General features: G+C 46.0%; 1 protein-coding gene across 1 annotated transcript in view; it reads right to left on the reverse strand.

The window, feature by feature from the left end:
* CACNA1B (calcium voltage-gated channel subunit alpha1 B) overlaps window positions 1–18,048 on the reverse strand; it is a 198,956-nt gene that overhangs the window by 61,958 nt on the left and 118,950 nt on the right. Inside the window, exons 20-24 of the mRNA XM_066610860.1 lie at window positions 16,502–16,725; window positions 15,776–15,905; window positions 8,607–8,736; window positions 7,928–7,987; window positions 6,157–6,263 (exon numbers count right to left, since the gene is read on the reverse strand). Of these exons, the coding sequence (XP_066466957.1) occupies window positions 6,157–6,263; window positions 7,928–7,987; window positions 8,607–8,736; window positions 15,776–15,905; window positions 16,502–16,725 (651 nt within the window). The remainder of the gene's footprint in view (window positions 1–6,156; window positions 6,264–7,927; window positions 7,988–8,606; window positions 8,737–15,775; window positions 15,906–16,501; window positions 16,726–18,048) is intronic.

An 18,048-nucleotide genomic window follows, 5' to 3' on the forward strand; every position in this document is an offset into this window, starting at 1 on the left:
TAGATGGCTCAGATCTGAGTAGCCCCATTGGCGCCTCTGTGGCATTACAGGTAAGTAAGGGGGTAAGGGGAAGGAATTCTCCTTGTCCCAGGCTGAGCTACAACTGCTCCAGTCCTGTGTTGGATATGGGACAGGCCAGGATTAGGATTAGGATTGGGCTGTTAAAAACTTTAATTTTTGTGCTTCTTGAGAGGTGTCTATGTGGTTAAATTTCCATATGTTCTTCTAATTATTTCCAGGATGCGTGAAGTATCAGATGTAACTATGCCTCCTAAGTAGATAAACTATCTACTTCTAAACAGTGCTCTGTTGTTTTTGAGCCTATTTATGGCTTTTTAAACATTTAACTGTGGCAGCCCAATCCTATCCCCAGCGGAGCCACCAGGTGCCAAAATGCACCCTGCAGCCCCTTGGATTCAGCCTTCTTGGGGGGGGGGGTTGTCCCTTTCTTACCCAGACCTACACTCGGGTAAGGGTGCAGGTCCCGCAATGGGGTTACTCAATTCTGCCACGGCTGTTTTGCCAACACAGTCTGGTGAACCTCTGTGTCGTCCCAACAAGGAGGATAAGATCCTGAGGTTCCGGCACCCCTCCCACCCTGGCCCCTCCCCCTTTCCACCATCTGGCCCGGAATGCCTCCCCCCTGCCCTGAAAACCTGTGGTGCAACTTACCTCCAAGAGCTCCTGGGGCATCTCCTCTCAGCACTGAGGTTCAGCACTGTCTGGCATCAGCAGCCCCTCCTCCCTAGGTGCTGCGAACTTGCCTTATGGCATGTATGCAACAGCCAGGACTGGTGCTGAGCTCCAGTGCTAGTGCTACGGCCCCTTAGGATTAGGTCCTGAAATGCATACATGCTGGACTTTTGTCTATTTGAAATTTGATTGTGCCACAGTTAGGGTTCAACAGGGTCTTAAAGTGCTCTCCCCACACTGACAATTTTTGTTTTTTAAATAGCCGTTATTTTTCCTTGCACATTCTTCCTTTACCACCCTCCTCTGACGTTTGATGTACTATGTACATCCTAAAGTATCAAATGCAAGGAGGAGTGTCCCTCTAAAGCAAGAAGTCCCCTTCCAGCAGAATCCACACTCCCCTTAGTCTTGTAACCATTCCTTGGTTCCCATTTTTAGAAGTCATGCTGCTCAATCCATGCGGAGTCATGTAATATTCACAGCTATTACATGCCTGAAACAGTAAGCAAATGTTAGACCCTGGGTGGTCCATGCAGATGTGTGGGAGTGATGAAAGTGCATCTGGAAGAGGGCAGGCATTTAATTTCATCGCCTCCACATCTTGCTCCTTTCTGGCAGGAAGGATGCTCTTTGCTTCCATGTCGAGAGTCAGGAGTTGGGAGGGAAAGGGTCTTCTGTTGCCCCTCCTAAAAGAAAAGTCCTCTGTTGCCTAAGCGGGATGGGTGGGAATTTGCCTTCTATCACTGAAATTCATTGCCCAGTATAGGGGTTTCTTGCATCTAATCATTTTCAAACTTTTCAGCTTTTTTAGATTTTTAAGGAGCAGCCTGATGCCTGGAAGATTCATGCAGCCTGGTTGGAAAAAGAGCTATCAACCCCCAAAATTGGATGGATCACCACTGAAATTGGCATGTCTTCTTCCATTCCCACAAAATGGTGGGGCTGCTACAAGTCTGCCATGCATTTGCAGTCTCTGAGGAGGGAGACCTTAATATTGAGGTTGTAAGACAGGCCACCTCAAGGATTAGTTCCTGATTGTCTTAAGACAATCTTAAGACAAATCCCCCACTGGATGCAGCTATTTAGACTGGGCTGCCTGGCAGTAGAATGTGTTTTCACCTTCTCTGACATGTTAACTTTTCAATTTAAATCAATTTCTCCTTCAAATTGAAGGTTGTGATGCCAGTTTGAGCATTTGAACCCAGCCTCCTTTTAATAACATCTAACATGTCAGCTTCAGCAGGTCTGGGGTTGCAGTCCTAATGCCGACATCCCCACTTCTTTCTGGGCTTGGAAAGCAAGGGCAAGAACCTTCCGGCACACACTCCCTATTTATTTGTTGCATTGTGCAAAGGAAAATGACCACACTGCTCAGCAGTGAGGCAAGGAGAAAAGCGATCTCCACAGTACTGAAGGCCCAATGTAGAGAAGTGTGGAGGAGCAGAGAGGATTAGGCAAGAGAACTGGAGATGCTCCAGCCCACCTCTCCTCCCTTCTTCTCAAATCCAGGGAGCTGGCAGAGAAGCAGTATAGGTAAGTGGGTAGAGATGGCTTGTGAACTTGCGCTTTTGCTACCTGCAGCAGCTCCCTCAGTCTGCCTCATTTATGGGCCAACCTGCTCTCTGTGGCGATCTTGCCAATCCTGCTACAGGCCTTACATGGGCAACGTGAGATCCACTGGTTGAAGAAAGGAAATTTTGCCTTGTTGAGCAATGAAAAGATTGTTGAGCAATGAAAAGATCAAACAATCAATGGAATGAATGCAATACGGATGGTGGCCAAGTGCGCATAAGCAGGCATAAAAAGGCCGCAAGGACAACACTAATGTATTACCCCATGAAACTCCTACAGAGAGATCCCAGCAGGAGGAAGACAAAGAAACAACACAGAATCAGTGGTAAGAAAGAAAGGCAGGTGTACACCAAACATGTGCCTGGAATCCCACCCAACCCCACCCTTTTCACAGACCAAACAGGAATTGAGATCCACACATGCCACCTGGACCTGCCCTTCAAGTGACAGACAGGGACAACAGACTCTCCATTTCCTGCCACTGAGGTTATAATTACAGCCTTCAGAAATTGCAGCAGTCCGGAGCTCCGATGTCAGCATACTGAATTGGACATATCCAAGCTGCATAGTGTGGGCAGATGCTGCCAGGCTTCACTTGCCCAAGGCCTTTTCTTGTTAGTTCTTGTTTCCTTGTACAGCCCAATCTACACTACAGCATGTCTACTCTAGAAGTAACTCCCATTAGAGTCAATCCCAGGAAAGTGTGGATAGGATTGGGCTCAAGTTCAACTCTCGAGTTTCCAAGTTTAAGTCCAAAATGTGGATTCACTCTTATGAATGTCGTGTGGGATTGTTGGTGAAGGAGAAAAGATGGCTTATGTGCTGGAGGTACTTGGAAACCCAGAAGTTTATAGCCCTTCCTCACCTTAGCAATGCAAGCTAATAGGCAAATTTGGTATTTAAGGTTTGCTGCATTTTAGGGCTGTTACAATTGTGGAAAATATGAACTCTCTCTTTCTCATTTTTGCTGCACAATAACAAGTTCTGCATAGAAAGCAAATAACTCTCCAGCATCAGAGTTATGACTGGACAGGATGGTCATCACCAGCCAAGCATTTTTAAAAAAGCTATTTCCTTAAAAGAGATTCTCCTGATATGAGGAAATTGACTGGGAATAGGGTGACCAGACGTCCTCTTTTTTTCAGGTAATGTCCTCTGTTTTAGCCTCATGTAAAACATAATATTAATAATATTAGTAAATTTAAAACTAACAACAAATAATAATGTAATATAGTTATAAAATATAGTATATAGTAATATAATATAGTGTATAAACAAGTGTTTTTAGCTTTTATTTTGTCATGTCCTATATTTTTCTTGGATGTCTTACATTTTGTGGTACCTTATCCTCTTTTGTGGTTAAAACATCTGGTCACCCAGACAGGAAAGCACTGAAGTATAAAAATTTTTGAAACCAACATGGAGAGGTGCATTCTGGGAAGGATACAGTTGAAAATCTTTGTTCACTAAGAGTTCATAGCACATGCAGTGACAAGTGAGGGTTCTGGCAACCCTAGAGGAGTTCATGTTTCTGACTCACTGGGCTGGCTTCCAGGTGACAAGTTGCCAGAGGAGACATAAAGTGGATAACCACTACTCAAGCATAAATGAGGTCAGGGGAATTGACTTGGCTAACACAACATGACCAGCATAATATAATGCATTTTTGCAGGTGCCAAGCAAACTGTCTTGGTATTACATAGGAATTAACACACACACACACACACACACACACACACACACACACAGTGGCTAATTAGCTGGCCTTTGCTAGAAAACCACCCAGGAAAACCACCCACTTGGGGGCATATTCAGAAATACACAAAGCATTTGCCCAACAGTACGAGATCCTGGAAACCTTTGCCAACTTGCCAGCTTTCTTGTGAGGTGAACAATTGTTTCCACCAGTACAAGGTCACTTATGCAATTTTTTGCTCACATGTTGCAGAGAACGAGGAGGCTAGCTTTTGCTGTGGGCGACAGGCTGAGATCCCTGCTCAGCCACAAAGCTCTTGGGCAAGTTGTGTCTTGTAGCAGCTCAACAAAGTGAGATGCTAAAAGTGTAACAAAGTGTAGCATCAGCAAAGTGCGCACCTGCTTTATATGATAAATCAGGCTATCAAAATTATTTATAATGTAACAAAGGAAGCTGCTTTGTACAAAGTCTGATTCTTGGGCCACCTAGTTCAGTACCACCTACACTGACTGGCAGTAGCTCTCCTGGCAGGGGTCTTCCCCAGCCCTTCTTAGAGACAACTGAACCTGGGAATTTCTGCATGCAAAGCACACACATCTCCAAAATGACCCTAAACATTGGGCCTGTAAAGCATGGGGAGCACCTTGAGACTGGGCTCCTGACGAAGGCCAGGAAGGGATCCAAGAGGCATCATGCCAGGGTAGTCAACTGTGGTACCCCACTGTGGATCAAGGAAAAATTCTCCCTCTAATTGAACACTGTGATATGCAGAAAAGTCAAGCTCCCAACCTAATCATAAACCCTAGGAGAATTCCACTCTGAAATCAGAATGACAGCATAGAAGATTCTCCCTCACTGAGCTCTTTGCTTGACAGGTGCTCATCTGGCACCTGTTAGAGACAATCAAGGAAGGGGGCTGAGCTAGATGACCTTGCGGGTATGTTCCAACTATGATTCTATGAAACCCTGCTGGATCAGGGGGCCAAAGGACCCCACCAGGTCCAGCATTCCGCTTTGCATAGTGACCCACCAGCCACCTCTCAGAAGTCCACAAGCAGGAGAGGAAGGCATGCTTCTCTCTCACCAATGCTCCCCTGCAACTTGTAATCAGAGATAAGCTGCTTCTGAGCCATCGTGACTCGTTGCCAGTGATAGCCTCCATGAATTTGTCCAAGCCCTCCTACCCACCTAGCTCTTACTCTCAGATGATTGGACAAGCGATGCAATGATCTGAAACAGACCACAGGGAGAAAACAGGGGGATACCAGCTCACCAGCCGAACCTTGGCTGCCAGAGAGCAGTTGGAAAACCCAATCACAATTAGGGAGAACAGGGGATAGCAGGGGATCTTGTCCAGGAGTGATCTGCACTGTAAATTCCCAGAACTGGCAAGGTTCAGAGATCATTTTAAACACACTGGAGTAGCAGAAGAAATTCTCCAAGGGAGAGTTCTGGAACAACAAATAATTGCTAGAAATTTGTTTGCTGGTTGGTTGGCAACCTTCAGTCTTAAAAGACTATGGTATAAGCCTACAGCACCCAGTATTCCAAGGTGGTCTCCCATCCAAGTACTAACCAGGCCTGTCCCTGCTTAGCTTCCAAGATCAGACGAGATCCAGTATGTGCAGGGTAACAGTTGCTGCAACTTGGATAATTTAAAAGATGCCACCTCTCCATGCAAGCTCCAACCACCCCAAACATTAACAGTGAATATTTGTGAATCTATTTGGGGCTTCTGATTCACATGTTCCTTAGTTGAAAGAAAATGCTCGTTGGGGCTTTTGTTGTAGTCCCAGCCTATGTTAAGGATTCCATGGGGGCTGGACAGGGACTGGCTTTTTGAAAAGATAACAGCAGCAGGAAGAGACATGTCTTGAACAAAGGGCACAAGGACCTACAAAGGGCACAAGGGCCAGGTCTACTCAGAAGTAAGTTGTTCAGTGGGGCTTACTCTCAGGAAAGTGTGGTTAGGATTGCAGCCATAGAGTGGTAAGAACCTGGCTTCTGCATAGTCTTCCTACTTTCTTCCACTATGAAGAATGGAGACGCAGGGTCATACCTTCAAAAAGGGACTGCTGACCTCAAAAAACACTTTATAAGAAGAAAGAGCTGGTGGAGACACCAACATTTCCAAGTTCAGTGTTGCCCTGCTTTCCATTGCATGAAATCAGAGCCCATAAAGAAAAGCTACTTACGAAAAGGCGAAGGCCACAAGAGCCCCACTGACCACAATAAAATCCAAGATGTTCCACAGGTCACGGAAATAGGAGCCAGGGTGAAGCAGCAGGCCCAGGTCAATCATCTTCCAAGGAAGCACAAGTGAAAAACATAAGAGATACAGGAAGGAAACAGGTTCTCCAGGGCAGACACAGAAAAATCTTTGACAACACAGTCCTTCTTGGAGTTTCTGCTCTAGCTCTGTGTCCAATGACTTCCACGGCAGGTGTATGAAGAGTTGGTGCCAGCTTCATGCCACAGGACTACCCTGTGTAGGACTGAACCTTGGAGATGGGGGCCTAAGGATGCCATGCAGTGTGATTTTGGGATGTCAAGACTGCCAACTTTTGCTAAATGGGTGGAAAAGATTTACAGCAGTACTTCAGCATCCATGACTTTTATTGCTTTGCTCTTTTAGCCATTTTGCATTCTAACCACATTCCAAATTTTGTGCACATGCTTTCCTCTTTCATCCAGTTTCATTCAGCTTTCCATGACAGCCATCAACCTTCTTATCCATCATCCTTCAACCTTATCAACCTTCATTTATTATATTATAAACACATTATTATACACTTATTATAGTACATGCGTTGGCATCTGTTATATAGCTATTTACATTGTTCATTGGCCAAAATAAATTTGAAAGCTGTGCTTTGACAACCATCCATTTCTGACCTTCATCCATGCTCTGGTCCCTAACCTGAAAGTGCAAGGTATTGCTGTAGTACCAGGAGAGAGCTGAGGCTAAAGGAATGGGGCCTGGTGGCTACCAAGAAATGGACAGAGGCTAACCTTGGTCACTTGCCCACCTGAGAAATTAACTGGAGAGTGTAATCTCCAGAGAATATTTATCTACCAAAGACCTACCTTGTCCCTCCCTACCTCTCAGCTCGTGTGTGTGTGTGTGTGTTTTATTTTAAATATGTTTAGCCTGCCTTTTCCCTAAAAAAATGAACAAGAAAATACAATATGAAACAGGTGTGTCAAACATAAAGCTCACGGGGGCTCTTTACCCAGCCCATGTGAAAATTTGTCACTGCTGCCCTTTCAGCAGTGTCGCTTCTGCCAAGGCTCTGGGAGAGAGAGAAGGCCTAAGAGGGTAAGGAATGCTGCAGGGAATGGGGCAGAAGGGCGAGAGAGGGAGCTGCTGCTGAGGTGGGAGAGTCCAATTTTCATACATATGAGATTTTTATTATCAACAGTTGGGCTGTTTCCAAAGAAACATAGTTGGGACCAACAGCTATTGAAATGAACGAGACACATTAAGTGGTGATAAACTTGCATCCAATGGGACCGAAAGAACAATCCTAGGCATGTCTGCTCAGCAGTAAACCCTACTAGAGTCAATGAAACTTACTCTCAGGAAGGTGCGGACAGGATCACAGTCTTAAAGCATGACCCAATCATATCCAACTTTCCAGTACAGATGCAGCCACAGTGTAGGGGGGAAAAATTCCCTTACCTTGAGGCCTCTGTGACTGCCCCCCACCGCACTCCCCATTGGTATGGCTGCATCATCACTGGAAAGTTGGATAGATTTGGGCCCTGAGTGTTTTTTTGAATACAACCTAAGAAGAGCCCTGCTGAATCAGACCATAGGCCCATCTAGTCAAGCTTCCTGTATCTCATAGTGGCCCACCAAATGCCCCAGGGACCATTAAGGAACCCATTCTGTTTCTTTAAACCCCGGAAAGTCTGTGGGGGGAAAAAAACTATGTGCAAGACAAATAAGAGAGAAATTCTTACCTTTATAACCATCTCAAATGTAAATACACCTGTAAATATGTAATCCAGGTACTTGAGAGCCTAAAACCAGAAGAAGCAGTTTGAAGTTAAAGGTAGCCCAGTGTGAACTGATCGCGACATTTAAAAAATTAAAAAATGATGAACCACCAGAGAAAAGGCTTCCACATGTTAGGTCTCCGCACAGTCTTCTCCATTTCACAAAGGAAGACTGAGGGTGAGAGGGGAGGGTTCACCTGGGTTCATGCAGAAGCAGGATTCAAGTTCTAGTTCACAGCCACTGCTATATGAGAAATCAGAAGACCACCCCAATGCAAGGGAGCATTGGCATCAGTCCTGTTGCCCCAGCAATGAAAGCAGGCTTCTCCTTTCCACCCCACAAGCAACAGTAGATGGAGCTGTGTGAACTGGTGCAAAGGCAGTCATGGAGAGCTGTAAGGTAGGGGCTTTCCACTAACATTTTCCTGCCCCTTCAGAAGGTAGTTCAGTGGAAGAACATCTGTTTGGCATGCTGAAGATACCAAGTATCTCCAGATAGGGCTGGGAATGATCAGGGGAGAGCAGATAGCACAGCCAGCTCTGAGCAATGTGGACCAGCAACCTACGTTGGTACATTCAACATGAGCAGCAAAAATGGAATTCACGATAGAGCTGACCCTCGCCTCCCACCCTGTAGACTCACCTCGTTTCTTATGGAGTCAGCATTGACGGGGTCCTCGGCAGCCAGCGCAATGCTGCTGAGCGCAATGACAAAGAGGATGACCATCTCAAAATAGCGCATGTTGACAATGTAATGGCACAGGCGACGGATTCTGGAAGAGCCATACAAAATTATAAAGAAGACAGGAAAGCTGATTCTGCCAACTGGCTACTGTATGAAAGCAGAGGCCACAGGAATCAAAAAGTGGCAGGGATCTCACTCAAGGACAGAAAAAGAAAACAAGGACGACAAAGAGGACAGAAAAATGAGGATAGAAAAAAAGAGGAGGAGGACCAGGGAGAAGGACTGAGCCATGAAAATATTTTCTTTAACAGTATCTCAGTTGATACATAGTACTCAACAGTTCTCCTATTGAATAGAATACCAGTCTTTTTCAACTTGTCAACGGCTCAAATTTCAATCTCAGCTCCTAACTAGCTACCACCATGAGCCTATTAGACATGGGGGTGGATGAGGGTGGACACTCTTCATCTTCTTGTTCAACCTGGTGGCACTGGAGAGGGCTGAAAATCTCACTGATTTATTTGGAGGGGGGGGGTTGTTACTGCAGGCAGTCTACAGAGAAAATTCACTTTAATTTATGGTGTCATTTGGGGTGTCAAAAATTTATGGGACCCAGATGTCAAATGACCTAGCTATGCCACTGGTACATTCAATATACTATATTGCAGTGGTTCTCACACATTTAGCACAGGAGCCCACTTTTTAGAATCAGAATCTGTCGAGGCCCACTTTTTAAAATGAGAATCTGTCAGGACCCACCAGAAGTGGTCATGACCAGAAGTAACATCATCAAATATGAAAATTTTTAACAATCCTACCCAGGAGTAAGTCCCATTGGCTATCATTGCTAAAAGAATATAGTAGCTTGTTAAACGTACAGGTTGGGAGGTCAAATGGGGAGTCCTAGCCAAAAAGACACTGGAGTCGGAGCTCCGCTACCCTTATCATTCTTTTCTTGTTTTTCAAGTCTTTGACAGTTTTATTTTTCCTCTCCATCACATTATCAGGTTTTTGGAACAAATCCTGAACCTGTTGTGAATGACTTCGCTTGTTTATAAGAGCTAAAAGGGAGTATTACTATCTCTGCCAAGTGGACTGTTCTTCCAGATGCCATACTTTGAACTGTGAGTGGGTGTACCTTGTTACTACCTGGCATTATTCTCCCCACTCTAATGGGGGGGGAAAAGAACACTCTCCCCTGGGAACCATGACACTGGCGTGCTTTTGCCTAATATCACGCAGTCAAGGCTTGAGGCCATTCCCCCCCCTTCTCAACCCCCATTGTCTACTGCTTTACCACAGAGCCTATCCCCCTCCGTTGCTGCATCTGCTTGCTCGGAGCTTAATACTCCCTCCCACAAACCCCAGGGGAACCAGCAACATCTACAGTCGCCTGGCGTTGTAACTTCTGAGGATGGAACACCCACAAGCCACAAACTGCTTGATTTGTTAATGAAGCAGTCATCACTGACTGCTAAAACTGTGCATCAAATATTTTCTCAACTCGGCCATGTTATCGATCTCTTAAAGGGGCTGTCTTTATGATGTATTCTGCTCACCTTGATACCTTTACTGAACAAGTCTCATGTCCCTCAGACTCTTACCACCTCCTTACCAGAGAACCCCCATGTCCCTGCTCCTCTTAAAATTACTTCTCACCTAAAATATCAACCCAAATGCGCAGTGATCACAGTAACTACCTTCAAAGGAAGAATTCCTAACTGGTCTCGGATCAATCTGGCCAAGCGCCATCTGGCCACCCTACTGAAAGTAAGTCCATCCTTTTCAAGATTGAGAGACTGTCTTCTTCCCTGCATCTAGACCGCTTCTTGTTGCACTTTAATTCTGATTATATTCCAAGATTGCTGTTTTCACATGCTAGAAGTTTGGAAGGAGCAGGCATTTTTCCCCACAGATATTTTAGGAATACTGCTACCGTGAGTCTTTTTCTGCCTAAAACCATCCAACATGGTCACTCCTCGGATCGATCACTTATGCGCAACACAGTTCCTTTGATGGCTGTTTCCATCAATTCCTCTTATCATCTTCCTGCTTTCAAATGCAAGCAAATGGGTCACCCCATGTTGGCCTATGTTGCTTGTTTAGTTCCTCCTCTGGGTTTTCTCTATTCCCCCCTCCCTTCTCATTCTCAGTTTTTTAAAGCTTTCTTATTCCAATGCAAGGAGCTCAGGATTGTAATGTTCAGTGTATATTTGCCTCCCTCTGCCCCTTCCTTAATGTTTTTTGGAATGAGGCTAAGGCCTCTGCTGAAAAATACTTGGCTTCCAATCAGCAACCCCTCTTGGTGGTTGGAACCCTTATCTAATCTTTTTACCTTAATTAATCAAACTGGTCTTTTCCCAGATTCCTGGCTTTCCTCAACCCTCGTCCCTATCTATAAGAAAGATGACTCTTCCCACCCGGGCAATTATAGACCAATTAGTCTTCTCTTCTTTATAGGGAAGCTCTACTCCAAATATCTACTCGCCAGATTATCATCTTGGGCTCTTTCCAAAGCCCTAGACAAAGCCCTAGTTCTCTCTTTGGTAGAGAACAAATTGGCCCAGGTGCCTCTACTGTTGATCATGCCTTTTTGCTCTCCTACTTGGCCGAAAAATATTCTGTCCACCATGGTGCCAAACTCTTCGTGGCCTTTATAGACCACTGCAGAGCGTTTGACTATTAACAGGGCCATGTTGTGGAACAAACTGGCCAGTTGTGGGATAGATCCCCGTCTTCTTTTCCTAATTCGCTGCCTTCACTCATCCAATTACTGTAGGGTTCATCTTAATGGCCTGGCTTCCACATCCGATAAAATTCCCATTAATAAAAGGAGTTTGCCAAGGCTGTATACTCGCTCCTCTCCTTTTCAATTTATTTTTGGCAAATTTACCCTCTCACTTATCTAGCTGTCAGAATTCCCCTCAACGGTGTCCCCCTTCCCATCCTTCTTTATGCAGATGACACAGTCCTTTTGTCTGTCACAAGACTTGGCCTACGTCATTCATTGTCCTCCTTTCAAGATTACTGTCTATCCAATGATTTAATAATTAACTATGAGAAAACCAAAATTTTGGTTTTTGCTAAATCTTGGGCTTTGTTCCCCTGCAAGATAGGTAATCTTTGTTCCCCTGCAAGATAGGTAACCAAAATTTTGGTTTTTGCTAAATCTTGGGCTTTGTTCCCCTGCAAGATAGGTAATCTTTCTTTTCAACGTTCACTGGCTGACCACCAGCCAATCCTGAGCCTCCCTCCTTCTCAGCCATTGCGAGCCTTTGCAGCCCGCCCTTCCCTGAGCAGGTCCCCACTCAGTGCAAGGAGAGGCTTTTCCTCCACAGCTGAGGAGATATCCTTGTGTGTCTACTCAGTTGTAAGCCCCATTACAGCGGATGAAGCTTACTCCCAGGAAAGGGTGCCTGGGATTGCAGCCTTGGAGCCTGCTCAAGGCCAAGCACAAGGACGGGTGAGTGGGAGCCCTCGCAGGTCTGTTTGAGAGGAAGCCCTGATGTAGTCCCTGGGCTACTCCCAGGAAGGTGTGGAGGGCTGTAGCCTCAGCCCCCTCCTGTGCAGGTCTACTCACAAGTAAGCTGTAGTCAGTGGGGCTTCCTCCCAGGAAAGTGTGGAGAGGGTTGCAGCCTGAGTGAGTGAGGGAGGGCAGGCAGAGCAGAAGCTGGCCTGTGGTTCCCCCCCTCCCCAGCTCTGGCTTCTTCTCTTCCCCACCTCTGGAGTCTGTGTCCTTTCTTCCTTCCAGCAGGGTGCCTCTGGAAGGTGGGGGGAGTTCTTTAGTATCCATGTAAGATAAGCAGATGTCATAACTGACATATGTATTGGAATCCTGGAAGATCTGGTGAGGAGGTAGATGTGGTGTCAACAGTGGCCCCTTTAAGGGTAAGGCCTGGGCATCCAGCAGAGTGTGCTGCACAGCTGCAGCCACTTGAAGGCAATAGGGCCCTCAGGGATATAAGGAGCACCTGAGGCAGGAAGAGGGGTGTGGGTTGTAGAAGGAGTGCAGGTTGGAGGGAGGAGAGGAGACTGACTAACTGGGCTTATTGACTTTGACTTGGATACTCTGACTGATTTGACTTAATTACTTTGGAATCTGACCTTGGACTGTGACTTGGCTTATTGACTTTGGACTCTGCCCTGGATGCTCTGACTGACTTTGTGATTAATGGACTGCTGGAGACACTGGAGTTTGGTGTGTGGATGCTGTGCCCAAGACCTGCTGAGGACCTGCTGTAGTGGTGGGAGGCTGCTGGCAGGAGAGAGGACCTCTGCAGGTTGAACAGGCGAGCTACCCTGGAGGTGGGGTCCAGCAGGACTGCAGGGCAGAACCAGGGTCATTTGTTGGGGGAAAGAAGGGGAGCTAATTTGCTTAAAGTGGGCCTAATTCTCCAGGCAGAGAATAGCCTTGGAATCAGGCAAAACACCATAGAGGACCAGGCGTCTGAAAACACAGGACAAGAATGTATGACAAAACTAACGTAAAGCTACATTATAAAAATGGGACCTATAAGAGCATAAAGGTAAAAAAAAACACAACTATATATGCAGTATTATCTTCATTTTAGATGTCAAAAGGGTTTTGTGGCTCCTGAGGTTTTTTTTCCTCTGGAAAATGCGTCCAAATGGCTCTTTGAGTGTTTAAGGTTGCCGACCCCTGCCCTAGAGTATCGACCAGTCAGCACTGGGAAATCTGAATTCAACCAACTCTCTTCAAATCTCAACCCCACCTGTTCTCAGTTTTTTTTGGCTTTCTTCCCTCACTTGGTCACCCCTTTAATTATTTCAGCATGTTGATTAACCCTATTAAGAGGAGCGTGTTTATGCTCACGAGATTTAATATTTTCCCTTCAGCCGTTCACTCTGGCAGATTCTCCAACATCCTGTGTGACCGCAGATTATGTCCTTTTTGTTCTTTAGAACTGGACACTGTGGATCACATTTTACTTTGCTGCCCGGCCCACCAATCTCTTCGAGAAGCACACTTGTATCCCTTGCTTTCTTCTCTTTCTGGTACTTTTACGGATCCCTTACTTGCCCTCCTGAGTGGCCACTACCAATGTAGTAGCAGAATTTCTCTCCACAGTTTCCAAGTTAAAACCCCCACCTTGAGTTTATACTTTCCCTTGTTTCCCCTCCTTTTTTTCCTTATTAGCCCCCCGCTACAACTTTTCCTGTGGCAACACTGCCATTGTGCTGGCTTTTATTATTGTTGTTGTAATTTATTGTTTTAATGCCAATAAAGGTTACGGTATTGAATTGAATTGAGTACAGGTCTGTTACATTTCCCCAAATGTAGTCACATCAAGTCTAATATATTAAAAATAAAATATTGAAGTGAATCTGGAATTGGAATCCCATCTGGAATTGGCTCGTGATTCACCTAGTGGGTGGACTCATGAGAAACACTGCTATATTGTATGCCACAAGCTTTTTCCACTGAGTTGTCAAATCCAGATAATCTGTGTACTGTATAACCATTTTCTTGTTGCAAACCGGAAAAAAGACACACCTGTTAGTTGAAGAACATTTTACTGAGAAATGTGTTTTGAACTTCTCATTTTGGCACAAACTCATTTTGGCACATCATGAGCAGTGCTGAGCTCTAACAGTATTTTATACCCAGCAGCACTAAGGCCTATCAATAGGTAGAGATGAGGCATTGCTGGGTGCTTAGATCACACTAACATATGATTGTGGTTTAGATGAAATTATGGTTTGGATTAATTTGGTTTAGATTTCGATTGAATGGAAACTAACTTTTAACCAGCTCACTGTTCACTTTATTACATAATCACAGGTGTATTGGTACACCTGAGGCAGAGAATGGTACAGGAACAGCACCAACTTCAGTGGGAAGTGACTGCAGCAGGTTGGACAGAGAGCAGAGGGAGGAAAACAGGAAAAGTGGTGGGATCCACTGAAGAGGTTGGAGGCTAGTGCCTCCAAAGTCAAAATCTCCACCCTGATATCATCTAGGACTATGATTCTCACACTTTTAGCACTGGGACCCACTTTTAGAATGAGAATCTGTCAGGACCCACTGGAAGTGATGTCATGACCAGAAGTGACATCATCAAGCAGGAGTACTTACTTACTTACTTACCCAGGAGTAAGTCCCATTTACTATCATTGTTAGAAGCATATACATAGCAGCCTGTTAAAAGTACAGGTCTGTAATATTTCCCCAAATGCAGTCACGTATCATAGTAGCATCAAATGTCTAATATATTAAAAAAAAATATATTGAAATGACTGGGGACCCACCTGAAATTGGCTCACGAGCCCCCTAGTGGGTCCCAACCCACAGTTTGAGCAACCCCGACCTAGGACAATAATTTTAAAACTTTGTCAACCACAAACCACAGTCAACCTTGTCCTCTGTGTTGGGTCATGACCCAATGCTTGCTATTGGTTCACAAAACATAATTGACCCAGAGGATGCCTCCAGGTCATGCCAGGCCCGTGATCCACTCCATCAAGTGTGTGGCATCCCCAAACTGCCATCAGAGGGGAAGGGAGCAAAATGGATGGGAAGTAGCCCAAGCAGAGGTCTACCTGCCTGGAAGAGGCAGAATGGGAGCATGGGTCTACCCAGAAGGTAAATCTGTGTTCCTAGTCTGGGATGGAGCCCAGGTCTACCCACCCAACAAACCAGTCATGGAGGACAGTTCAACCAGGAACCCAGGTCTACCCAGCAGGTAGATATAGGCTCCTAGTCTAGGTAGGAGCCTAGGTCTACCTGCCTGGTTGACCTGGGCTCCCAAGTTAAGGTAGTTCTTATGACCCACCCTCCCAAACACAAACACTGTATCCACCCCTGCCAATGGAGTGGGTTGCAGGCCTGGCATGACCTAGAACAGCTCCCCGTGGCTTCCAGTAATGGTCTGCGGTCTGAGTATTGGGTACATCCATACATCCAGTTGTGACCTGCAGTTTGAGAAATGCTGATCTAGGACCCAAAGCCCTGCCACAAACCATCTGCTGTTGGATGATGACCCACCTCAGGGTCCTGGTCATCTGTTGGAGTCCTCTGGAGCAGAAAAAATTCTGATAGTGTGGATCAGTTACACTTTAAAATCAGCTCAGACTCACAAGGCAGAGAAGAAACTGGGAGGACTTACGGGTTGGTTGGACTCAAGATGAACATGGAGCTGTAAGGCAAGATTGGCTTTGGTCCATTCTGGGTCAATTCCTCATCCGCATCCATGTCTTTCTTCTCTTCGGCCTTCGTTTCAAATTCAGTGTTGTTCACTGCAGCATGGCCCAAAGGGAAAAGTATAAAACTCGGGCTTCTAACCGACTTTGTAGCTTTATGTTAGCAGACTATGAGCGAGCCTGAGCTGTATCCAGCACAGGCAGAAAAGTTTCCCCTTACCCCATGTCATGATGCAGCAGCCCCAGTGAGTCTACTCGGATCTGTGCCACCAGATCTGGTGCAAATCTGACCAGGCTGGGACTGCCCTGGGCCGCATGGTAACAGGGTCAAGATCCAGTATAACAGGTCCTGGCCCCGCCTCCCACTCCCCACCCACGGTCCTGCCTGCTGCCCACCCTCCCTCTCTCCTGCTTCCTCCCCACCCCCTCTCAGACCCCTACATCAACTTGGGAGACACAACTCACGTTCTCCCCGGGGCCTGTAGCAGCACAGGGAGGCCAGTGCGCATCTGTGCACTGGTCTATATCCCCTGTGAGTGGCACAAAAGTGCTGGTTTGGATTGGGCCCTAAGGAGCTAACAAAGGAAGTACAAGATTGGAAGAACAACGGCAAGCTCTGGGGACAAAGTGGCTCCCCTTTCTAACTGCACTGCTCAGAAAGGCCCACCACAGAAGTCTCACTTGGTGCTCACTTGGAATGACAGCAGATTCCCCAGGAGGGGCGGTGATGGTGACTGGAATGTTCACAGTGGCGGTTTTGTCCAGAGGTGGCTGACCCATGCGGGTGACGTTCTTCTGGTTGTCAGCATCCTCTGGCTGTTCAGGCACTATCTGCAGGCAGGTGCTGGGCAGGGTGTGTAATGGGGCAACACTCATGCTCACGCTCATGCCAGGTTGAGCATCGTATTGTCCTTCCCTGAGGAACAAGAATGGACAGCAAAACAACCATTTTCAACCCTTTTCATCTCACAGCACACTGATAAGGCGTTAACATTTTCAGGGCACACTGTCAGTTTTTGGTCAGTTGACCAGGTCATTGGTGCTCACATCCCCCATTGGCCCTACTAATATACGACCCTCGCACAAACTCCTGTGGCACACCTGTGGAGAATTTGTGGCACACCAATGTGCCATGGCACAACGGATGAATATCACTGGGTTAGAACATCACCTCTTTGTATAAAATAAAATCAGACATCAACTTGCAGCTTTTGCGTCTTTTCAGCCTGAACAGATTCTTGACAGGAGATGATTTGCTGGACAAACGCCCCTTCCACCTGACCACAAAATAAGAACCTAGCTTGATAGCAAAGCCCTTCCTCCTCCAACAGATCCTCCATCAATCGACTTAGGGCAAAGAGCACTATGAGACCAAGCTATTAGACCAAAAATGGGAAACATCTTTTAAAGAGGTACTTAAAAAGGCACTTCCCCTCTTCTCTTACAGAAGAGGGAGCACCACTTCTACAATCATTCCTGTTATGACACTGCAGTAGTCATTGTTTTCTAAGAGGTATTCCCTTTCTATCTTAGAAGAAGCATCCCCTTGTGTGAGAAAGGACAGGGAATGCCTCTCATAAGATGAAACCTTCTACCGAACATCATTGCATCAGGCATAATCTTAGAAGAGGCAGTCCCCCTTAGAAAAGGCATTCCCCCCTGTGTGAGAAAGGACAGGGAACGCCCTCTTCTAGGATGATGCTTGCTTTGCTATGACACACATACACCAATTTAGAGGCATTCCCCTGTGTGGCAATCAGCCACACAGCTTCAATAAGCTTCTTGTTCTCCATGTTTTAGAGGTCTAGATTCCTGACTTCCTGGATCAGGCCAAAGATTCAATTTATTGGGATGCTTGGAAAATAATTCTGTAGGAATGCACTTTGCCAAAGAAACAGCTCATTGCCCCCAAAACACAAGCCGAGGGATGAAAAACGGTTTCCGGAATCTGAAGGCAGCCACCTGATGGTTTTCTGGCAACAGGCAGGAATGTTTCTCTCCAGAGTTCTCCTGATTAATTGGTTGTGAAGTGTAAATAGCTCTCTAGTGTGTTATTATAGCTCAGGAACCCTTCCAAAATCCAAAATCTTTAAACAGGCCTTTGCGGGGGGGGGGGGGCCCTCCTGCAGACAGAATTTCTGTGCCAGCCTGAACCCTCCCACCCCAGTAGCTGCAAGCAAATCCCCAAGCCAACAATTTTTTCTTAATCACAGTTTTGTCCCTTTGTCTGCAACATTCT

This window comes from Tiliqua scincoides, chromosome 16 (assembly GCF_035046505.1).
Source record: "Tiliqua scincoides isolate rTilSci1 chromosome 16, rTilSci1.hap2, whole genome shotgun sequence".
NCBI classification, from domain to species: Eukaryota; Metazoa; Chordata; class Lepidosauria; order Squamata; family Scincidae; genus Tiliqua; species Tiliqua scincoides.